The sequence below is a fragment of the Mustela putorius genome, unplaced genomic scaffold (genome assembly GCF_011764305.1).
Source record: "Mustela putorius furo isolate JIRA1106 unplaced genomic scaffold, ASM1176430v1.1 tig00000759_pilon_pilon_pilon, whole genome shotgun sequence".
Classification (NCBI taxonomy): domain Eukaryota; kingdom Metazoa; phylum Chordata; class Mammalia; order Carnivora; family Mustelidae; genus Mustela; species Mustela putorius.
The window spans coordinates 6,454,548-6,480,138 of record NW_025421467.1 but is presented as its reverse complement, the minus strand read 5'-3'; the positions used below and the strand labels follow the sequence as shown (position 1 = coordinate 6,480,138).

The window sequence follows — 25,591 nt, the reverse complement described above, 5'->3', positions numbered from 1 at the left end:
AGCCGAATATGAATGATATTTGGCAAATATGATATTCTGTGCCAGATAGCAAACACTCTTGATTAGAACAAATAATCAGTAGTTAGCTATAATTAACTAGGACTGATACATTTCCATCCTTTCTGATCATTTTCACTGATTAAAAAAACATCCAGAAGATGAAGCCATTTGTAATATTTTTTTCCAGACTTTGTACTCTTTCTCCAAATACAAGAGTATTAGCTCCGGTGAACTATGAAGCAGCATGAAGTTGGTGTATTTGATAGGGGCATATTAAATATATATGTTGATACAATCATCTGTCTTATCTAATGTGGAAGAAAATAGCTCAGTGTTGGAGAAAAATGAGCGTGAGATCTAACTTCTTCTCAACCTTGAAGACAAATTATTCTATTCAGCACACCCACTATATATTATGTATTTAGAAGATACTGTTAATTTAGTAATTAAAATTATAATAATACATTGTTTGGAAGAGATAACCTTCTAAAAGTCATTGTAGTATTACTTTAGTTTAAAAATGACAACCTTATTATACTACTGCAAAATATGCAAGATCCTCAGTGCCAAATGCAATCCCCACAGAAAATGTATTCAATGTATTGAATGAGTAATGTATTCAATGAGTAAAACTAATGAAAGACTGACTTAGTGGGGCACCTGGGTGGCTCAGTGGGTTAAAGCCTCTGCCTTTGGCTCAGGTCCTGGGATCTCAGGGTTCTAGGATCGAGCCCTGCATCAGGCTCTCTGCACAGCAGGAAGCCTGCTTCCTCCACACTCTCTCTCTCCGCCTGCTTCTCTGCCTACTTGTGATCTCAGTCTGTCAAATAAATAAATAAAATCTTATAAAAAAAAAAAGGACCGACTTAGTAACATATTTTCCTCTCATAACACAAAATTTCAATATTAAACAAGTAGGACAAAATTACTGAACGGAGGCACATTCATTCCCTTGATACATACTGTGGTTCACTGAAAAATGTGTCCCTCCCAAATTCCTGCCTTGAAACTCTTAAGTCTCCGCGTGCTGGTATTTGGAGATATGGCCTTTGGGAGGTAATTAGGAGGTAATTCAGAAGAGTGAATGAGGGTGGGGCGCACAGGACAGGATTATCCTTCTGTGTAGAGACGCCAGAGAGCCTGCGATCTGTGTACCAGGCAAGGACACAGCAAGAAGGTCGTCCGCCAGCCAGGAGGAAGGCTCTCACCAGAACCCAACCACGCTGCCCCCTGACTTGGGACTTCCAGTGACCAGAATTATAAGAAATAAATGTCTGTTGCCTAAACCACCCAGCCTGGGCCATTTCGGTAGGGCCATCCAAGCTGACAAATATACATACTGGGCTCAGGTGATGATAAAGGAAGGAAGACAGGGACGGGGTCAGGCCTGGTAGCTGCCTTCGAGAACCTTGCCGTCAACTGAGGTCAGGAAGACCTTCTCCAACCACAGGCACCCATGAGGAAATTGATGCAAAAGCAGCAGTTGAATACTTGCAGCTTCTGTGAAGCTATTTCAAGGATCCAGTGTTCCTCAAAATTGGAAGCAGAAAAAATATATTCTTGGGAAAAGAACAGGAAAATCGCCATTCATTAAAAAAAAGGAACAAAATATCCAGAATTCTTCCTAATACCCTCATGAGAGAATAACATTCTTTAAATCTTTGTACCTTCACTGAAGAGAGAAAAATGACTAATTCTCACGGTAGCCCATTTAGTGTAAGACTAAATGAAGACAAGGGATGACTAATAAGCATCAGTCACAGAGGAGGGAGATTTAGGGCGGGAAGCCGCGGGCTCCCTCCAGCTCCTGTACGTTCTTGGCTTCCGAATGATTAATAGTAAGAATCTGGGCTTTGCTTTACTAGATGATACAAATGTGCACACTGTAAGCAGAACGATGCCTTTGATCTGGTGATGATCTTTTACACTTATAAAAGCAGGAAATAAAACAAATGAAAAAAATAATAAAACAAATGCTCCCCTGTTTTCCTTGCGGTGATAAAACGCTCTACCTAGAGCGCGCATGTCCCTTCCCTCTCCCATCCAGGCAGCACGTCTCCTCTTTCAGGTCACGTCTTTCGCATAAAAGTGCTAAACTAATGCCGCTTAATGACAAATTAATGTCCATGAATAAAAAATACACCTCTAATAGCATAGAGTAATTTGCCATTACAATATCATCATTGGACATGCCCCTGGTTTAATACGATGTATTTAATTCATAACCTAATGAGTGATATATAAAAAGAGGGAGATGAACCCTGCAATTACATTTATGTGAGTCTGTCACCTTATTTGTAAAACCTTGAGTCATTTACATTCAAATTAGAACAAATGAGTGATTTCACAAAGTGCAGTGATAAATGACCACAGCAGCCCAAGACAAAACTGTATTTCCTGTGAACACATTAACAGTTTCCTATTATTTGTTAAAAATTACAGTGCATATTGCCCAGTGTGGTGTGAATAATGACTTTTTTACTGATTAGGTCAGAAGACTAATATGTAGCAAAATAAATAATTTTTCTTTTCATTTTTTCTGATTTTTTTTTTTTTTTTTTTTTTGCTTTTTGCTTTAAATTAACTACTGAATTCTGGTGGATTCATACTGCCACCTGCTGCCTAGGAAGAGATACTAAGAGTGTTCTCTCAAAAGGAATTGATTCACCTCTTGGGTGGCCTTCTTTACAAAGTGTACATGACCGTTCTCTCTTGTCAATATATTTAAATTGCATATCATAGTAAAGGCTGATACTTGGCAAACAAACAAACACTTGCTAATTAAATAATAGGATATACTATTTACTATTTGGGAGAAGTGGTATGAAATGTAAAAAGTTTTTGTTTTTTTTTTTTGAAAGCTAACTACAAAAAAGGACACTTTCAGCAAAGTGTGTATCTCCTAATGCATCACTTTCAGGGGATACAACCCAAAATCCAGTGGCCAGCTCCCTTCATCTTCTGACAGGTGCATCAGCAGGGGAGAGGGTAGGGGAGGAGTGTGTGCACGATGTTTCCCCTAGTCCTGCTCCTTGGTACAATCAGAAGATTGTACTCACCTAATGGCAAGTCCCAGAATGAAAAGTTACCTGAGAGGCCAGAGCACAGCGGATTAGGAAAGGCACTAAGGCTGCAGGGGAGGCTAGGGAGGAACAAGCCTGGCCTGAAAGATCAGGCTAAGTTCATCTCTAGATGACCTAAGGTCAGCTCTAGAATGGTCATCAGGGGCACTCATCAGTGTTTCCACTGGATCAACACCTTGGTTCTGAATTTAAGTTTTCCCTTCTGTAAAAACAAAAGAATACTCATCTGCTTTACAGGGTTCCTTAACAGAGGGAAAATAAAAATCACTGTCCAAAACACGTGGTAATGAGAGGCCCTCGACACAGGCTGTTTCCCCACCCTGAGAAAGGTAATGAAGGCTCAGGGGACTATGGTTTGGCATGGAGTAAGGCTAGGAACATGGAGACCCCTCAGGAGGATATGAGGAACTCTCTATAATCTATAGTCAGTAATGATGAGAGCCCCCAAAAGGGGTAAGGGCTTTAACAATGAAGAAAAGGATCAGGTCTGAGAGGTATTTGGGATGTAGAATCAGCTCAGCCTGGCAACCAATTGGATATGGGGCTGAGGAAGGAGACTAAGGCAATGTCCAAATTTCTAGAAAACTAGCAGATTAACAGTATCATCACTAGAGAAAATGACAGGTTTTCTCATGTTAAGTTTGGACTCCACATGTGATATTTAGGTGGAGAGGTTCAGCAGCTCATTTAGAAAGTCTGGGAAAAATCAGTTTGTGAAAACAAACTGGATTCAAAAAGTCTGAAATGTTGGCCCACAGAACTCAGTAAATCAAGGGACACATGGCAGTACTACATCCGTAGCCCATCACCCCTGACGAGGGGCTGCAGAGTTTCCTGGATAAGACTGAACATAGCAAATGGCATGTAGAGAAACAGGTATACTCTGAAAACCAAAGTAATTTGAGCATTTTACCAGATCTGTTTTGAAGACAGTAACTACTCTTTAACGAATTTAATAAATTGCACCTTTTTGATGAATTTTTTTTTTTTTAAAGCACAATGTACAAGGAAGGAGAGCAGGAGGAGGAGAAGGGAAGGAGCAGTCACATTTTATTTGGACCTGGATCTCAGAGAACAGATAAAAGTCCAACAGGTCATGCATATTAAGAATACACTAATGAGGGCATCTGGGTGGCTCAGTCGTTAAGCGTCTGCCTTCAGCTCTGGTCATGATCCCAGGGTCCTGGGATTGAGCCCAGCATCAGGCTCCCTGCGCAGTGGGGAGCTTGCTGCTCCCTCTGTCCCTCCCCCTCCTTGTGCTCTCTCTCTCTCTAAAATAAATAAATATCTTTTAAAAAAGGAATACACTAACAGGCCAGGCCCCCAGGAGTGTCCTCTGGAACTGCATGGCCAAGCGGGTGAGGACGGATGCAAACCCAGGCTGTGGTTGGGAGGCTGTCACTGTAGCCACTACCCACCCGGAGCCCCCTCCCCCACCAACACACACCTTTTGCACTCCTAGGCTCCCCCTTTATTCCACAAACTGAGAACCTCTGTGTTCACAAGGGCCTGCCATCCAGGGGGCCTGGGGACTAAAAATGAATAAGGTGAAGTCTCCACAGCACAGGAGGCTAATACAATGGCTATCCTCACAGACAGAGGGGCAGTGCTCCTGAGGTTTGAGGGCCCTGCTCTCAGGAGCCTCCCCAAGGAAACGAAAGAAAAAAGCAGAGCATGCAGTGGCCTCGAGGTGTCCCTTCCTTTGCTGGGGGGCAGCGGTAGCATTTACACCTGTACAGAGGAGTTTCAGGCCAAGGTAACAGCTGATGGCCCAGAGACTCAGTGAGGGTCAACCCAGGGGTTCTACTCGGCTAGGAATGAGCACCAGACGACAACAGGAAGTATCAGAGCAGAGGTCTTTCACAACTCTGGGAGAAACCAAAGAAACTGTGGTAACTTGAGAGTAACAAACAAGACCAGACATCTTAGGAGGGGAGAACGGCTTCACAAACCCCTAGTGGGAAAAATGCAAGAATGGAAGAGATGCTAGCCTTGATTGACAGGGCACAACTTCTTTTCTTCTTCTTTTTTTTTTTTTAAGGAGTTTATTTGAGAGATAGAATGAGAGAGAAAGAGCACACAAGCAGGGACAGAGGCAGAGGGAGAAGCAGGCTCCCCTGTTTCTCCTCTGCAGGGGAGCCTGACTTGGGGCTCAATCCCAGGGCCCTGGAATCATGATCTGAGCTGAAGGCAGATGCTTAACCGACTGAACCACCCAGGAGTCCGTAATTTTTTATTTGAGAGAGAGCAAGGGGAGGAGCAGAGGGAGAGGGACAAGCAGACTCTGTGCTGAGCATGGAGCCCAATGCAGGGCTCGATCCCATAACCCTGAGATCATGACCTGAGCTGAAATCAAGAGTCTGACACCCAACCGACTGAGCCGCACAGGCACCCTGATAAGGCACAACTTCTAAGTATATTTTGAGCACTAAAGATTTTTCATTTTAACAAAAAACATTTTTATATACCAAATAAAATGGTCCCATATGAAATTAAGAATTAGTTGAGCAATAATACCAAAACACTGTAAATAGGTTTAGTTGTAAAACTATGTCAAAATATAAAAGCAGACTGACCCAGCTTGGAAATTTTACAATCCTAAGAAAAAGAGGAATGGTATGTATTTTCAAAAGACTGACATAAAATTTCTACATACACACGGCTTTGATTCCAAGTCCAAGTTTTCTTCCACAATTTGGACAACTTGGAACATTGTGGATAAAAAGGAAAAATAAAGTTCCACGGAAGAACAAAATGAAAACATTGGAGAAAAGAAAGTGAAAATTTCAACCACTGATCAAGTAGGCTAATAATAAGCAAACTGTCCAAAAACATATCTGTATGCAGGCTACATTTTTTTCTTCGACAAAACAACAAACTAAAAATTAAGTTCTAAAGTGCACAAGTCACTAGATATCTCAACAAATTCATGAACTTCTGATGTTCATCTAGAATTCTTGTTTATACAAATTACAGGGGTAGGTAAACACACACACACACACACACACACACACCACATCACACCTGTCTATACACACCATTTTAACACGCATCATGATAATGAGCCCTGTAACCCAACTTTTGGCAACATACACCATTGACTATTACCTGTCATGGAAAAAGTGAATCAGGTGATACTGAAGGCTCAAGTTGCAATATTTGATGGAAAAATGTCAAATAAAAATAATTTCAATTTCACAAGTCAAACACACATCTCCGAAGTCTTGCAACCTTTCTTTGTTATTCCCTTTTGCTACTCTCAGAAAGGGACTGACAACAGCTCTCCCATGCCATCCAACAATATTGAGGGGAAAAGAAAAGGAAATCAGATAATAATAGTTAAACATTCACTGTTAGATTAAATGCAAGGAGATGAGGATAAAGCTTTCATGTACTGTGTTTGAACTGCTCCTCAGGTGATCGTGGCTGACACCTGTCGCACCATCTCACAGGGAAGCTTTGGTTCCTACTTTCCGGGGTTGCAGAGAAGACGAAATAAGATGATACATGAGGAAGAGCTTGAGAAACGACCTCCTGAGTGACAGAAGTCAATAATATGCCTGCATTTGGAATTAGAGAAAATGACTAGGAAGAAAATAAAATAATGGGCAGGGAAACAAATTGGGTTTTTATATGTACTCATATGACATATGTACAAGGATAGTAAAATCAAATCGTATGGATTTGTCATTGTTAAAAATGTATTTTCCCTGTTGTTGTAATGCTGTAACAAGTGCAAGTAAAAACTCGTGCCAGTGGAGGAACTAAGAGGCCTCCAACACAGGGAGTCCGTACTTAACTCTGTAAAACAAAAGCCTCACATCCATACTGTCTGCCTAAGATGTCCCGTGTCTTCCTAATGAACCAAAAAGTTTTTATCCAGGAAAGAAAAAATGGTCTTCGGAATCAGAAAGGCCTATCACTCACCAGCTCTATCACCTCAGGCCAGCTGGGTACCTTTTAAATCTCTGATTTTTCACGTATAAAAATGTGCAAAGATGTTAGGAGGACTGACTGTGAAGCATCGGTGCCCACAGGATGGGCGTTTTCTCTCCGCCCACTCCCAGAGCCCTTCCTGATCATCCCAGCAAACCGGGGGAAGAATACGTAGATCATTTACCCCTTTTCCAGCACTTATTGCCTGGAAAGTTCATATGGTACTTAATTATATACGACTTTGTGATATATTAGCTACTGCTGCTGAAATTGTCACTGACTATTCAATTTTTTGTGAATTTGGGGTTGTTCCTGCAGCCAGACAACATTGCTTCAAATGAAGCCCCTTCCCAGGGTCATCTCCCAGGGCCCCAGCAATACACCTGCAGCAGGATCGTTGAGTTACTCTGCTACCCAAGAGCAGTGAGGACCTGGGCTGGGCGGGGAGGTCTGAGGTCCTGAGACAGGCCAGGAGAGCGGCAGCCGCCCTCCTGGGGGCCTCTCAGCCTGTGTCCTGGAGAAACTCTACCACCACAAGCCTCGTGTCCCTTACTTCCATTTTACTTGTCTAGGCACAGGTCGGGGAGCAGCAGGTACAGCTGATGACTGCAGGGGAAGGGATAGGGAGGGCAGAGCAGCAGGACGCAAGCTCACATACCTGGATGAGATAGTGGGAACATAAATTGAGAAGCTCCAACAGTTGTAGGTGACTGCCAGCTGCTAGCACATCCTGGATCACACCCGGCTCCAACAAAATCTGTTTTGTTTTTTAATAAAAAGAAAACTATCAGTGACTTAAAAATCAATGCTTGCTTAATATGCAAATCCACCATATTTAAATTGCTGCTTAACATAAGAGATCTGAAATAATACTGTTCTTTATTACGGAAGTCAGTTCTTTTTTTTTTTTCTATTTGATCGAGCTGGGGCCCCCACTCAAACAGATGAGTTGTCACTTCCAGAACTCACTTCCTGTGTGTAAGGCTCTGCACTTAACCACTTACTTTTTGCAGGAGGACATGAACATTTGCAAAGAACATATAATATTGTTAAAATTCTGTGTGATGGATGTAATCTTAGAACATCCAGAAGAACCAAATTTTAGTTTTTCAAAGTATATTTCACAATTTTGGAGATCACAGAAACAGCATGGTTAGCAGATACTTTAGGAAAAGGGGGCTTATGTTCCCCCCCCTTTCAATAGGAAACCAGAGGTGGCTACTACTCCATTTTACTTCTAAGTCCTACAATAGTGAACTTCAACCACAAACTTTCGTTTTCCTTTTTTCTCAATCTCAGATTCTCTAATCCTTTCGGTTTCATTTTTTTTATTATGTTGCAGTAGTCACCACATTAGTTGCCGACGTAGGGTTCCAAGATTCATTGTTTGCATATAAACCCCAGTGCTCCATGAAATCCGTGCCCTCCCTAATACCCATCACAAGGCTCATCCAACCCCCCAACCCTTCCCCTCTAAAACACTCACTTTGTCTCCCAGAGTCCATAGTCTCTCATGGTCCATCTCCCCCTCTGATTTCCACGCCCCCTTCATTTTTCTCTTCCTTCTCCTAATGTCCTCCATGCTATTCCTCATGTTCCACAAATAAGTGACTTTCTCTGCTCAACTTATTTCACTTAGCATCATCTCCTCCAGTCCCATCCATGTTGATGCATAAATTGAAGTCCTTTCTATTTCAAATGGAAGATGCAGAAACAGCATTTTCAGACTACAAGTTGGTCACAGATAAGGAAGGCTTCCCAAAAACACTAGTCATACCAGTTCTGTATTTTTTTTTTTTTCTGGTGAAGTCCAACTTTGTGCCTACTGTTGCCAGCTCCTGAGCCGCTGAACAGGGCTGCAGAAAAACACAAGACTACGCTAACTGGATTCACACTACCTGCATGACTGCCAGGCAGAGGGAAGCCTTCTGTGCTGTTCTGCCATTCCAGCCCAGCCTCAAGCCCAGTGGTTCCCAAGGTCTCATCTCAGGACCAGCAGCAGGAGCATCACCTGGGAATCTGTCACAGTTGCAAATTCTTGGACGTCTCCCCAGACCTACATGAATCAGAAACTTTCATAGTGAGACCCAGCACCAAATGTTATCAGGAGGCCCCTTATCATTGTGGAGCACAGGGAAGCCTGAGAAACACTGGTGTGGTCAATTCACTCTACCTCTTCCCTCATACTCCTTCCTCCTCAAGCCTCCTTTCTCTCCTTACTCTAATCCTATGATCTTCCAAAGCCTCCCACCACCAAATCTACCAAGTCACCTCTCCATATTTGTATCAGTACATTTGAATTTACCAAATACTCCATTTGTGGAAGAGATCTCAACCCCTTCTGCCAGCCATTGTCCCCTCTCTTCCCAGGGGGTTATCTGTTCTCTTTCTGCTCTTGAAAATTCCCATCAGCATAAAAATGTGCTTTGATAGCTCCTATCTCCTGTCTCTCCTGAGCCTCTCTATCAACCACCAAACCTGCCCCTATTCCAGTCTTAACCAGCTCAGCAAACAGCAACAGCAATTGAGGCTACGACCCCAGTCAATTCCTGACTCCCCCTGTCTCCTCCTACCTCACATTCGATCCTCAGCCACTCCTATTGGCTCTATCTTCAGAATAATTCCAGAATCCAATCACCACTAAGTACTATCGCCAGGACTACCACTCCTGTCTAGTCTAGTCTTCCTAGACTTACTAGAATAGCTGCCTAACTAGTCAAACGCCTTTCTTCTTCTTTTTTTTAAAATTTATTTACTTTTTATTTATTTTCAGCATAACAGTATTCATTATTTTTGCACCACACCCAGTGCTCCATGTAATCTGTGCCCTCTCTAATACCCACCACCTGGTTCCCCCAATCTCCCACTCCCTGTCCCTTCAAAACCCGTAGGTTGTTTTTCAGAGTCCATAGTGTCTCATGGTTCACCCCCCCTTCCAATTTCCCTCAACTCCCTTCTCCTTCTCATCTCCTTTCTCCTTTGTCCCTTCAGAGTGTTTTTAATAGTACCAAACAAATTGATCCTTTAAAGGCATCAATGAAATTGTTACTCCCTTTGTAAGGGCCTATTTAGCCAGAGCGATCCATCCAGTTAAACAATGACTTTGAATGACTTTGTTGTTTATACAGTAAAACTTTAAACTGTCCCTGTCCCCCTCTCCCCCCAGGGGACTTACTTAAAAAACAAGTCTGGGACACTGGTCCCAGGTAACAAAGCCCAAATACAAGGGTGGGTCAAGCCAGGTGGAGGTATCCAATGGGTGGGGGCCCGCATACTGTCTCCCTAGCTACCAAGGAGTATGGGCCCCACCCTTTGGGCGCCTTTTGGGTGCCAATTCTGACCAAGGTGATAGGCTAGTTCAAATATCTACTATAGGGGAAATTGTAATTCAATTGACTCAATTGGTCACTTATGTGTGAACTAGCATGACTATGCAGCTTTCTTTGTGTGTTACAATCTCATTAATGGGCCACCTGTGCGTGGCCAGGCCCAACCACATGGCCTTTGCCCTTAAAAGCTAGTCTGTAAGGCAGAAAGAGGTCACCTCTTTGCAAGAGACAGCCCTGGCCGGTCAGGTCGATTCTCGATGCTTGGTGAGAAATAAAGCTTTGCTTGACCTTTGTTTTGTATCAGTCTCGCTCCTTTGATTACGGACCCGACCTCTCCAGCAAATTTTTATCTCATTGGAAAGGAATCCAATCTTCTCTATAACATAAAAGTTTCTGTGAATATCCTGAGTACTTCATGTCTACACCTAGCTGCTATTTTCTCGGCTTGTCTTCCGAGAAGGCTTGTCTCGGTCAGTCTTCCTCAAGATATCAGCATGGCTCGCTCATTCCTGTGCTCAGCTCACACCTCTGCTCAGATATCCCCTTATCTGAGAGGCCGTCTGTGGCCATCCTCGATAAAACAGTACCTTGCTGCCCATCACCCTAGTTCCCTATCTCCTTACTTTGCATTATTCTTCCTAGTATTTACCACCTTTCGACATCGTACATATTTATCTATATGACTATTTCCTGTTTCTCCACCCACAGGATAGAAGATCCAAGAGGGCAGGGGCTTGTTCTATTCTATACCCCCAGCACTGAGAATAATGCCCAACAGAGCTTTTACTCCATATTGGGTGAAATGATTTTAAAAAATTATTGGTGAATTAATATATCTCTAGATAGATTTTTTTTTAATTCAGAATTACTTTCATTGATTAGTACAACATAAGAGGAAAGGGCTTATAAATTTTATTTATTTATTTATTTATTGACAGACGGAGATCACAAGTAGGCAGAGAGGCAGGCAGAGATGGGTGGGGGGAGGCAGGCTCCCTGCTGAGCAGAGAGCCCGATGCAGGGCTCGATTCCAGGACCCTGGGATCATGACCTGAGCTGAAGGCAGAGGCTTTAACCCACTGAGCCACCTAGGCGCCCCTATATTCTTTTCTAAAAAAGATTTTTATTTATCTATTTATTTGTCAGAGGGAGGGAGAGCACACAAGCAGGGGGAGCAGCAGGCAGAGGGAGAAGCAGACTCCCCACTGAGCAGGGAGCCCGGTGCGGGACTCTATCTCAGTATCCTGGGATCATGACCTGAGACGAAGGGAGACACTTAACCAACTGAGCCACCCAGGCATTCTTATATAAATTATACTCTGAACTACTAACAAAGTTAAAAAGTTACACACGTGTGGCAAAAATACCAACACTCATTTGCAAAAATTTTTATAGCTCCTTCCCCATCTAGTCAGAAGGAGAAATCCTGAATTTCTCCCGCACCTCAAGGAGAGAGGCTTTGACTGACGTTCAGGAAATTGTTGCAGCTCCCATCACAGAAGCAAGGATGTAGCATATTCTCCCAGATGAGGCCTGGCCTAAGGCACTGAATGGGAATAGATGGATTAGAAATGTTAGTCTGAGCCTTTAAATCCCGTCAGCGGCGCTGATTTCGCACAACTGGCATTGAGGATAACCTCCAGGGCTCAGTAATGCCCAGCACAAAGACAGATGTCACAGACAGATGAGACAAACACTCCAAGCACGGGCCACATGTCTGGCAGGCTCGCTCTGGGAAGCCCTCACAGGAGATGCTCGGACCGGGATTGTTTCTGCCTTTGTTTCTAGTTTCTCTGTTCTGTAGTGTTCTCTTCTCTCATTATCACATCAGTTTTTCTGGAAGATACTTTAGCACAAGAAATCCCAAGTGCATTGAAAGGACACAGTTTGGAAAGAAGAGAGAGAGAGAGAGACAGAGAGAAAAAAACAAACAAAAAAACAAACCGTACTAGGAAAGCTGTGGGTCTCACTTACAGAAACAGAACAAGTGTTGGCAAAGCCCCACTTGCACTGGAGTCTTTCAAATTCAGCTTTGTTGCCTTCCGTGACTAGTTGTTCTAATATATTCTTCCAGAGAATTTGTGTTTGGGGAGGAATACAAGTAAAGATTTGATCTCTGGGGCGCCTGGGTGGCTCAGTGGGTTAAGCCTCTGCCTTTGGTTCGGGTCATGATCTCAGGGTCCTGGGATCGAGCCCCGCATGGGGCTCTCTGCTCAGCAGGGAGCCTGCTTCCCCCTCTCTCTCTGCCTCTCGGCCTGCTTGTGATCTCTGTTTGTCAAATAAATAAATAAATAAATAAATAAATAAATAAATAAATAAAAGATTTGGTCTCCTTATGATTTCCAGTACCGTGAATGTGCCTGTTGCCTGCCTGGAATAACTGGCCGAAAATAGCCTTCTGCAGAAGGAAGTGAGCGCAAACTCACCCATTTGCAGAGGACAACTAAGGCAGCCAAGTTTCAGTGCTGTAAAGCACACACTGGTTAGTTACATTGAGACCTTGGAGAATCGTGTACCCATCAGCATCTAGTCTGGTTCTCAAAGCAGGACAGACAGGAGGAAGGGTCACTGAGAACCACCGACAGGAAGGGCGGCATTCCCTGAGAGCTCAGAGCAGTAAGTGGCCAAGTGGGAGCCAATTCTAGTGGCTGGACAACAGTCTCATCAAACTGGACTGTAGCTCAGACAGAGGTATCAACAGGGCACAATGCAAATGTCCCCTGAGTAACAAAGGGGATCAAGAAATGTAGGCTGCATAAAGCCAAGCGGTTCAGAATGCACGGGCACAACTTTATAAACCTTGAAACCTGCCAGACTGGATTGGGTATTTCTTCTTTCCCTTGGTGATACTCGCCTGCTTGGGTGGAAGCAAAGTGGGGGCTTCTTGAGATTGGACAGAGAAATTTTGATGCAATTTAGGGGTTGGGGGCAGGGTATGAGTGTCTCTTGTTCACAGGGTGGATGGAATATTTTCTCCCTGTCATCCACTCACACCTGACCTCTGGAGGGCAGAATACAGGACGCTGAACTGGAAAGAGGCGAGCTGGACCGTACTGAGAAAATGTGCATGTATCATGCACATTTTTGACATGTGTTTTGACATTTGTTTGTTGACACGGCCATGTGTCAACAAAATGGCTTCAAACAAGTATGGGACTTACTTTTCTCACAAAATGGAGTAGGCGGCTTGCAGTGCCGACAATCTCATTCTGGAACCCCTCCAGCAGCGGGGGGCAAGCTAAATCAAGTGAACTAAGGTCCGCACCCAACTCCTACCCCAAATGTGGAGACGCAACCCTCCCTTGGATCAGCCGGGGATAAGAACTCAGCAGTGGCCATGGTCAGGGTGGCACTGCGTGGTCTGACAAATTGTAATAGTCGTAACAGCCATAGCTGCTGCAGAGGGGGGTGGTCTCTAAAGGTACCAGTGGGAGTTCTTACATCAGAATTCGGTCATGAGGTCGGTCCAATGGCCCCCCTGGAAGGCAGCGCTCTTGAATACACAGTCCAAATGTGTCCTCTGGCCACTAATTTAGGCAGTGTTGGTAGCCGAGAGCTAAATAGGCACAATCTTTAATGAAAATCCTCCAAAATGGAATGAGATTGGGGCTCCTGATCCCAGCAATACCTGTGGGCAGGACATGCGGCCAGAAAACTGAAAGAGGAGAGTAGAGGCTGAGGTGAGATTGTGCAAGGGCATGATGAGATGCGTGATGCCCCCTCAGCCCAGCTCACCTGGCCGGGCACTGGGAGGGTGGAGGAGGCCTGACACAGCACACAGTCCCCATGGGTCCCAGGGTTTCCTTCCTCATTCCTCCTCCTACATCCCCAACCGCCCACCCTCTTAATTCTGTCTTCTTGTTCTTTTCCTTCTGTTTATTCTCTCTCCCACTTATACCTTGCTTCTTGGATTAGCCACTGATAGGGACTGCTTTTAATAGCCATGGCAATTATCAGTGTGACCCTGTTTTTTTCTTTTCTTCTTTTTTTTTTTTTTTTTGGTTAGAGAGAGAGAGAGAGGAAGGGAAGAGGGAGAGAGAAAATCTGAAGCAGGGTCCACACCCAGCATTGAGCCTGATGTGGGGCTCAATCCCACAACCCAGAGATCATGACCCCAGCTGAAATCGAGAATTGGCTGCTTAACGGAGTGAGCCCCCCAGGCACTCCCCAGGGTGACCTTTTTTCCTGCCTTATGAACGGATGTGTTGGCATCTTCAGGCAGTTTTGTATCGTAGTTCTTCAAAGCTTGCTTCTTCATTTCTTCCTTAGGAGACTTTTAAGTCACTTACTTCTAGCCTGAAGGAGCTGAGCCAGTCCATTACGGTCTCTACCAAACATATAACGAGGCACATAGCCGCACAAGCACTTTGGCTAGCACTGCTAACACTGCAAATTAGATGGCCCTAATACTATTGATAAGAACAAGTGACCATATTTTTCTCATTTTCATGCTTGTTTCTTTGGGATTTTTTTCTGTATAGTATAGTGAAATGGCAAATTATTACATCCTTGATGTCTAAATCATCAAGTAAATTGAATAAAACAACGCAAATAACTTTCAAATGATCAAATACTTCAGACACATAAGTAAAACCATTTGCATAAAACTTTTCAAAAGACTTCTTATAGACAGAATATGAATCATAAGATCTAGCTATGAGAAACTGCCGTTAATTTAGATTTTGCTTCAAAGCCGTTAGACTAAGATTTTCTTATCCACCAGGTGGCGCCTATGTTTAAAGCAAAATTATTTTCTAAATTACTCCTGTATTTGTACCTCTATCACTGACAACTTAAAAAGTTATTTTTGAGAACGAACAAAATAATTGAAGTAAGGATAATAAAACATATGAATTCTACTCTCTAAATGTCTCTTTTATTTGGGGAAATGTTCATATATTTTTTTTTAAGTGCTTCATCTGAGCAATACTGTTCAGAATTCAGCAGCTCTCCATAAACCATGTCCCAATTTATGGCTATATCTCAAACTTTTTGTACTTGTATTCAGGAACTATCATGATATACCCACAACCTACTTTAAAAAAAATTTTTTTTACTTATTTGAGAGAGAGAGAAATATCATGAGCAGGGGGAAAGGGCAGAGGGAGAAGCAGACTCCACTCCGAGCAGGGAGCCCAATGTGGGACTTGATCCCAGGACTCTGGGATCATGACCTAAGCTGAAGGTAGATGCTTAACTGACTGAGCTACCCAAGCATCCACACAGCCTACTTTCTAAAACTTATTTTCAATTGTGCAACCTATGGTCCCTTTACTAAGACCAATAGCCCACTGCTCTCCACACTGAAGCAGTACCTTTTTCCTCCACCATGCCCTCCTGACTTCTTCATTCTCCCTATCTTAACATCCAAGTCATACAAGACTTAACTCTAAGCTCATTACCTATACAAAGCTTTGCAAGACCCTCCCTCACCTCAGCCTCCAGCTGGGATTAATCTCCTGCTCTCCCAACTAGAACAGATACATAGTGAATGAAGTCCATGGGACCTAGGTCACATGCCTGATTTCTAATTCTGGAGCTGAGACTTGCTGGCAGAATGAGATCAGGAAAACCACTCGATTCTATATGCCTCGGTGTCCTCATCAATATAATAAAAATCGTATTTATGTCAAAAGATGGTCTTAAGGACTGAGGAAATGCATATGTATCATTACAACTGTGCACGGCCATGTGTCAACAAAATGGCTTTAAGCAAGTATGGGACTTACTTTTTGCACAAAACGGATTAGGCGGCACGGAGAGGCAACAAACCAGATGTCTTGCATTTTCCTGTTTGGCCAATCTTAACCCACAGTTTCATGGTCACAAAATAGCTACTATACCTCCAGGCATTGCATCTGTACTCAAAGCATACAGAAAAAAGAGGGGAAAAACCAAACGCCATGGGCCAGCTGAGTCTGTCACTACTTCCCAGGAAACGATGGATTCCTGACAATCTCTGCCACTCGCATTTACATTTCACTTGCCGGGACTGGGTCATGCGGCTACAGTAGCTGGAAAAGAACCCGGGGAATTGAATTTTTACGGTTATATGCACTATCGTCCCAAATCAAATTGGAATTTTCTATACAGAAAAAACAAGGGAAAAGATAATGTGTAGGCAACCAGCGGGCAGGTCCTGACTTTTAGCACAGAATCTATTTATGTTAAATCAGTGATAAATGCCAACAATTATCTGGGTATTTTTCATGCAACTAAGTGTTTCTGCCCTGAGTGGGTTACATGTGTGTCCCTTAGTTTTACCTAGGACACTTTGGTCCATCCTCTTTCATGTTCATTGCTGGCAAACATGCTACTAGAGCACGCTAGATTTACTTACTAAAGAAAGTCACAGGCTTGAAAAATACAGTTCCTGAGGAAAACGGGAAAGGATGTCAAAAGCCTCTGTGGAGGAGCCTGGTCATGTACTAATATTATCGGGGGTTATCTAATTGAAGGAGTTAAGTAAAAGGACACAAGAGTTATTTCACTAACAGTTGTAATGATATGTTTATATAAAGGTAACCTTTGGGTTGGGTGAGGTATAGAATGAATCTGGGATTTGATTACTGATTCTTTAAGTTACAAATTTTGTCAGGTGGCTTTCTTCAAGACATACTACTACACTTACACACTAACTTTATCTTTAGAAAATAAAAATACTGGGGCACCTGGGTGGCTCAGTGGGTTAAAGACTCTGCCTTAGGCTCAGGTCATGATCCCAGGCTCCTGATGTCCAATTGGACAGCCACATGCAGAAAAATGAAATTGGACTATTTCCTTACACCACACACAAAAATAGACTCAAAATGGATCAAGGACCTCAATGTGCGAAAGGAATCCATCAAAATCCTTGAGGAGAACACAGCCCCACATCGGGCTCTCTGCTCAGCATGGAGCTTGCTTCCCTTCCTCTCTCTCTGCCTGCCTCTCTGCCTACCTGTGATCTCTGTCAAATAAGTAAATAAAATCTTAAAAAAAAAATACTAACTTATCTTTAAATTTATTTGAATTTTCAAAATATATTTAAAGAATGTTATAAAGCACAGAGGTAAAATAATAACAACAATAATAAAAACATCCTAGAAAAAAAAAACATGGAAATCACTTGGAGATTCTATTATTTTTCTTCACACATTTATGCATCCTCATTTGGTTCACTTGAAATTTCTCAGGTTCCAGACAGGTTGCAGGAACATAACCTTCTCTAAGATGCTGAGAAGAAATCTAAGAATAGGTAAGCACATTGACACTGCATTCCCAGGGAAATGACATGCTGGCCTCGCTGCAAAATTTTCATGTATGGCCATTAATGCCATTTTGAGAATGTTCCTGTCTATCGATGCTGCTAGTGAAACTGGTTCTTCTTTCCCATTCTAGGACATGCAGCAGAATGATGGATGACATACTCCAGCTAGGTGCTCGAGTAGAGACAGAGGGAAAAAAAATCAAATGGAATCATTAAGCTGTGGTATAATTAATGCTGAGAGTGGTAGGCATAGAGGGCTGTTGGAATACTTGGCTAGAGACAATTCATTTCATTGAACCTGTAAAATAATTCTTCATATGAAAAAACTTGGCCCTTTTATATTGTATGAACAAGAACAAACCCCTTTCCCCCTTTTTGTGGTCCCTTCTCCATCAGCTTGATCCTGGCACTTCAAAGCTCTGAGATCAATAGTTCTGTCAGATAGTCATTTCCAACATAGTTTTCTTCATTATGTTTAAATTAACAAAATGTATTATTTAACAAAATGTAAAGCTAAATTATACATAGTTACATTACCTAGAAAAATATAGCCTAATTATTTGAAAAAGCAGAACAAATTTTTGGTAGTTTCTAAGAGAAAGAAGCAGACCCAGCAATTAAATATAATGAAACATGAAAGTCATTACAGGTTATAAGAAAAGTCAAATTAATTATTAAGACTTACTTTTATAACCAGTGCTCTTTCAAGTGTGATGAACACAGGAGGTTTCATCCCACAGAGCTTTATTAGTGAAGCTGGGCTTCCACATACAGAGCTAGTTTCTTAAAATGCTAATATGGTCAAACAAGAAAGAAACATTACTTAAAAATAATGATGTCCAATTGGACAGCCACATGCAGAAAAATGAAATTGGACTATTTCCTTACACCACACACAAAAATAGACTCAAAATGGATCAAGGACCTCAATGTGCGAAAGGAATCCATCAAAATCCTTGAGGAGAACACAGGCAGCAACCACTTTGACCTCAACCGCAGCAACTTCTTCCTAGGAACATTGCCAAAGGCAACAGAAGCAAGGGCAAAAATGAACTATTGGGATTTCATCAAGATCAAAAGCTTTTGCACAGCAAAGGAAACAGTTAACAAAACCAAAAGACAACTGACAGAATGGGAGAAGATATTTGCAAACAACATATCAGATAAAGAGCTAGTATCCAAAATCTATAAAGAGCTTAGCAAACTCAACACCCAAAGAAAAAATAATCCAATCAAGAAATGGGCAGTGGACATGAACAGACATTTCTGCAAAGAAGACATCCAGATGGCCAACAGACACATGAAAAAATGCTCCTCATCACTCGGCATCGGGGAAATACAAATCAAAACCACAATGAGATACCCCTCACACCATTCAGAATGGTTAAAATTAACAAGACAAGAAATGACAGATGCTGGCGAGGATGTGGAGAGAGGGGAACCCTCCTACACTGTTGGTGGGAATGCAAGCTGGTGCAACCACTCTGGAAAACAGTGTGGAGGTTCCTCAAAAAACTGAAAATAGAGCTACCCTATGACCCAGTAGATTGCACTACTGGAGATACATATATATATATATATATATATATATATGTATATATATATACACATACATATACTGGTACCCTATACCCAGTAGATATATACTGGGTATATACCCTATACCAGAATATATATATATACTGGTATATACTGGTATATACTGGTACCCTATACCCAGTAGATTGCACTACTGGGTATATATCCTAAAGATATAAATGTGGCGCTCTGAAGGGGCACGTGCACCCAAATGTTTATAGCAGCAATGTCCACAATAGCCAAACTATGGAAAGAACCTAGATGTCCATCAACAGATGAATGGATAAAGAAGCTGTGGTATATATACACAATGGAATACTATGCAGCCATCAAAAGAAATGAAATCTTGCCATTTGCGATGATGTGGATGGAACTAGAGGGTATTATGCTTAGCGAAATAAGTCAATCAGAGAAAGACAACTATCATATGATCTCCCTGATATGAGGAAGTGGAGATGCAATGGGGGGGTTTGGGGGGTAGGAAAAGAAAAAATGAAAGAAGATGGGATTGAGAGGGAGACAAACCATAAAAGAATCAATCTCAAAAAACAGACTGAGGGTTGCTGGGGGGAGGGGGGATGGGAGAGGGTGGTGGGGATATGGACATTGGGGAGGGTATGTGCTATGATGAGTGCTGTGAAATGTGTAAACCTGGTGATTCATAGACCTGTACCTCTGGGGATAAAAATATGTTATATGTTTATTTTAAAAAATTAATTAATTAATTTTTAAAAATACTGATGTCCAAAAATGGTTAGGCCTCTGGAAGAATGAATAGGGCTGATTCCATTGTTTCTTTATAGTTGGCTACCCCCTTGTCACTGCTAGGTGCTCAAGCAGAAATGAAAACAAAGAACCAGAGGAAATGATTATAGTGTGGAGTGATTCATGCTAAGACATTGGTGGACAGAGAAGGCCAGAGGAGCACTTGACTGGAAACGCCTAATTTCATGGAAGGAAGCTGTGAAATATTTTTTCCCCTGAAAAAATCATTAATATCCAATTTCATTTGGGAAATCCCTTGTATTTGCTTTATAAAGAATGGAGGCATAATATGGCTCTAGGGTCCATTGTAGGAACATGGGCAAGTCATTGACATGCTTGTTTTTACCACTGTCGCATACAAAACAGGAGATGACCACTACCTACTTGCATAAAGTCTCTATAAGGATATAATGAGATAACCCAGATATAATTCTTAAACTAAACCTGGCACATTAGAGTTTAAAAAAAAAAAAGTAGCTGCTTTTTTATTATTGTTGTCATCAATCCCATAAACAAATGAATCTACTTCACATATAACAATACCCTATTTCCAGTGTTTACACGCTTCCTACTACGTACCAACTATCTTGTGGGGTAACTTCATAGGTTTTCTTTCCTTTTTACACCCTTCCCCACTCCTCACTCCTGCAAGGTAAATACTATCCCCACAAGGCAAATGAAGAAACTGAGGGCAGAGAAATATACGCATTCGATTAGCAAACCTTTCCTAAGTGTCTACAGTATTCCAGGCACCTTTCTGGGGACTGCAGTATGACAAGACAAGTTTCCTCATTGCGTGGTGCTCAGATTCTAGGTTTGAGCCAACCAGGTAGACTTGCAGTGCGACTGACTAACCAGAGGAAAACAAAGGAAGATAAAGGTTTGGAGGAGGGATCCAGAGTTCCATTTGGGGATATATGTTAAGTTGATGATGCCTATTAGTCATCTGAATGGAGATATCAATTAGACAGAAAGGTGTCAGTCTAGTTGGCAAACTATAAGCTCCACACCAGATCTTCCTAGCACATAGTTGTATATGACCTATGAGCTAAAAACAGTTTAAGAAAAATAATTTTACTTGCATTTTTTAAAATGTAATTTTATTTTTTTCTAATAAACTTGATTAGATGTTGTGTTAGGAGGCAGGCAGACAACATTAATCTCACTGATCTCCATCAGAGTTCTTGGGTGACCAGATGCATTGTCAATGAGAAGTCATATTTTGAAAGGGATCTTTTTTTCTGATTGTTACATCTCAACGGTGGGCTTAAAGTATTCGGGAAATTGTGTTGTAAACAGGTGTGCTGTCATCTTGGCTTTCTTGCTCCAGTTACAGAGCACAGGAAGAGTAGACTCAGCATCTTTCTTAGGAGCCCTGGCACTTTCACATGGTCAGTGAATACTGGCTTCAACATAAGGTCACCAGCTGTGTTAGCCCCTAACACGAAAGCCAACCTGTCCTTTGAAGCTTTAAAGCCAGGCATTGACCTCTCCTCTCTCACTATGGAAGTCCTAGATGGCACCTTCTTCCATAAGACTGTTCTGTCTACATTGAAAATCTGTTGTTTGGAGTTTCCACCGTCATGAATTATCTTAGCTAGATCTTCTGGAGAACTTGCTGCAGCTTCCACATCAGCACTTGCTGCTTCGATTTGCACTTTGATGTTATGAAAAAAGTTTCTTTCCTTAGACCTCTTGAAGCAACTTCTGCTAGCTTTGAACTTTTATTCTGGAGCTTCTTCATGTCTCTTGGCCTTCAGAGAATTGAAGAGAGTTAAGGCCTCACTCTGGATTAGGCTTTGGCTTAAGGGAATGTGGTAGCTGGTCTGATCATCTCTCAGACTGCTGAAATCTTCTCCATAGCAGCAGTTTGTTCGTTTTTCTTCCTTATCATTCACATATAGTTCACTGGAATAGCACTTTTAATTTCCTTCAAGAGGAAATTCACAACCTGGCTAATCGTTCTATGCAAGAGGCCTAGCTTTTGGCCGGTCAGGCCTTGCTTACAATTAATTACAATTAATTCGTCCTCTTACCTGAATACTTAGAGACCAATGCAGGGAGATTAACTGGCTTAATTTCAATAGAAGGAGGCCCAAAGAGAAGGAGAGAGACAGAAGAATGATCAGTCAGTGGAACAGTCAGGACACATAGAACATTTATCAATTGTTTGTGGTATTATATGGGTTTGGTTCATGACACCACAAAACAAATAAAATTGCAATAACAAAGATCACGGATCGCAGATAACCCTAACCAATACAATAATCATGACAAAGTTTGGAATGTTGCAAGAATTATCAAAATGTGACACAGAGACACAAAGTAAGCAAACACTATTTGGACAATGGCAGCAAGAGACTTGCTGGACACAGACCTCCCACAAACCTTAAACTGGTAAAAAACAAAAAAATAAACAAACCAAAACAAACAAACAAACAAACAAACAACCATGAAGTATCTGCAGTACCCCCTGGGCGGCTCAGTCATTCGAGCATCCAACTCTTGATTTCAGCTGAGGTCATGATCTTAGGGTCATGATCTCAGGGTCATGGGATTAGGCCCCACATCTGGCTTTGCAATCAGCACAGAGTCTGCTTGAGGATCTCTCTGTCCCTCTAACCCTTCCCCCACTCACATACACATACGTGTTCTCTATTTCTCTCTCAAACAGATAAATAAATAAAATCTAAAAACAAAACAAAACAAAACCAGTATCTGCCAAGTGCAACAAAGCGAAACACAATATAATGAAGTATGCCTATGATACACTATATGATGTGAAAAAGATATGAAATTCAAATTTCAGTCATTCCATTTACTGGAACTTAGCTCATTTATTTACATATTTGTCCCTGGCTATTTTCATTCTACAACAGTAGGGCTGAGCAGTTGCAACATTGCTTTATGTGGCCTGCAAAGGCTAATTCTTTACTACCTGACCCTACACCGAGAAAGTTTTCCAGTCCCTGATCTGGAGTGTAAACAGGGGCTGGGAGTCAATAGCATAATATTGTTCAAAATAACATGGCTCTAGATGACCTCACAAAGGAAGCTAGTTAGATAAAACAGGAAGATCCTAACACATGAAGATCTAATTCAGAGCCTATAGAGGAGGAAGAACAAGCAAAGTCATCTAGAAAGGAATGATGGGAAAAGGACCTGAGGGGCATAAAGTAAGAGCCCACAGAGTGCAGAAGCCCAGAGAGAAGAGAATCCCATGGAGACTCCCAGCCAGGTTGACTGTACTGAATGAATGAAGCTGAGAAGTCATGGTGACATTATTTAATTGACTTGGCAATATCTGGGACTCTCAAAAACCATTTCAGTAGAGTGTTGGAAGTCTTGGGACTTAAAGAGTGGAAAAGTGAGTGAAAATGAGTAAATGTAAGTTCATGCAACTTCGTTCACAGTTCTGCCGCGAAGACAAGTAAGTAAACAAGTGGTAACTGAAGGGGTATAAAAGAACAGGAAAAGGATTTTGAAACATGAACGATACAACAAGTTTATATGCTGCTGGGAATGTTCCAGTGGAGAAGGATAAAGTCATGACAGAAAAAAAGTGGGATTTGGGGAGTGAAGCCCGAGAGGATCAGAGAGCATATGAGGCAAAGCTTACGTGGAGGGTTTAACTTTTGACAGGATACCTCTTCCATCATAAACAAGAGAAATACACAGAACAAGTGCGTAGGGGATTGGGGGTTTGATGGTGGAAAGATACAAATCTTCTTGTCTGCATCTATCATCACAATGGAAGGTGAGTTCTCCTTGTGCGATGTGTACTGAAGGTAGGGTCATAGGGGTAAGGGGTAGGGTTCGAGAAGAGAGAAGAAATGAGAAAATTACCAGAAAGAGGAGGAAAAGAAATTTACTTGGAAACCAGCTAGCACTGCCTGGCAAAAATGAGTGTCCATCTGAGATCTGGAATCATGGATTGGAAGTGGAAATGGTAACTTTTCCCAGAAACCACCACAGAGTTGATACTTACAGTGGAATGCAATGGATAATTCTCTAAAAATTGCCACAGGCTGGAATCAGGCTTGGTTCCCTCTAAGGTCAGTGACTTTGTCTTTGAGCTGTGTCAAATTGTTCCTACCCTGACAGATCCATGCATGGCTATCATAGATTTTTCAGGACCTAGTTCTCTTCAATTACCATATATCAAATTGGTATTTTTTTTCTCCTTGCAAAGTAGAATGCAAATTAACCTGTTATTTTTTGGGTAGTACTCTACGAAGTACTACACCTCAATTATTCATTCTATCAGAACTAGTACAACTTTTGGAGCATGGCACATCCTTAGATACTTCACTATTCTCCATACACAAATAATTCAGACCCCTAATAATCCGTTTCCAATAAATGTAGTGGTGTGTTGATCTGGCACTGCCAACCACTACTCAGTCCACTCTGAGAAAGCATTCACTGTGTATTTCTTTGACTTCAGTGCATCCCTAACATCTAGTAAGGTTATTTTACTTTATTTTATTTTATTTTTAAATTTGACAGAGAGAGAGAGAGACAGCGAAAGCAGGAACACAGCAGGGGGAGTGAGAGAGAGAGAGAAGCAGGCTCCATCCCAGGACTCTGGGATCATGACCTGAGCCAAAGGCAGATGCTTAATGACTGAGCCACCCCAGCACCCCAACATCTAGTAAGTTTTTAACAAGAAGAACTCATTAAGTTTTTGATGAGTTAGTGACTCTCAATTTGAAAAAAAACTGTAAGTGTTTGTTTTTTTTTTTTTTTATGAAGAATACAAATGAAATAAAATGCTCACAAATTAACTGAGGGCATTCGATGTATTTAAATCAGACCTTCATCTGAATGTCTGCATCATGATTCTAGTCAAATGGAATATCGACTTGTAATAGAAATCTTCTCAAAACTTTGGTTTGGCCTAGTTTTTTTAATCTTGAAATCAAACACAAAAACCATATATTTTTGCTACCAGGTTTTTTTTTTTTTTTTTTTTTTTAAACCTTACACTGGAATGGTAAAACTCCCTTATACTACTACTTTCTACTAATACTAAATGTTTCCAGCAGAGGGCTCAAGAATTCTATTTTAAGGAAAAAACTTTAAAAAGCTCCTGGTCCAACAGCAGCTATTATAAAACTCCTTCAGAAGGCAATACTCACAAAAAAAAAAAAAAAAAAAACAAAAAAATTTCTCCTCCTGATCAAGTAATTTCAGGTCTATCAATTTATTTGAAATAACACAAACGTAGGGCACCTGGATGGCTCGGTCCATCAAGCATTGGACTCACGATCTCAGGGTTGTGAGATCAAGCCCTGAGTCAGGGTCAGGCTCCAGGTAGGGTATGAAGCCTATTTAGGATTCTTTCTCTCTCCTCTACCCCTCCTACCCCTGCTCTCGAGATTGCTCTCTTTCTCTCTCAAAATAAATAAATAATAAACAAATAAAATAAAACAATCCAAATGAAAGAAAAAAATTAGATTACAATAAGACAGTGTTTATGGATAAATGTACCTTTATCTAACTCTAGGAAAGAAACTGAGTTTATAATACTGTGGATAAATGTACTTTTATCTAATTCCAAAGAAGAAATTAAGTAAATTATAGTCACAAAAATGTATATAAAACTACTTAGGCATATGAGTAAAGGCCAGGGTGGGGGGCGGGGACAG

At 41.6% G+C, this 25,591-nt stretch overlaps 1 protein-coding gene across 7 annotated transcripts in view; it reads right to left on the bottom strand.

Moving 5' to 3' along the window:
- KLHL32 (kelch like family member 32) overlaps positions 1 to 25,591 on the bottom strand; it is a 240,785-nt gene that overhangs the window by 108,663 nt on the left and 106,531 nt on the right. For 6 of the 7 annotated variants that reach the window (XM_045084237.1, XM_045084238.1, XM_045084242.1 and 3 more), the window contains one exon: positions 7,678 to 7,776. In XM_045084237.1, coding sequence (XP_044940172.1) covers positions 7,678 to 7,776 — 99 coding nt within the window. Of the gene's footprint in view, positions 1 to 1,340; positions 1,422 to 7,677; positions 7,777 to 25,591 lie in introns of those variants that run through there. The other variant, XM_045084240.1, reaches the window with a different exon arrangement.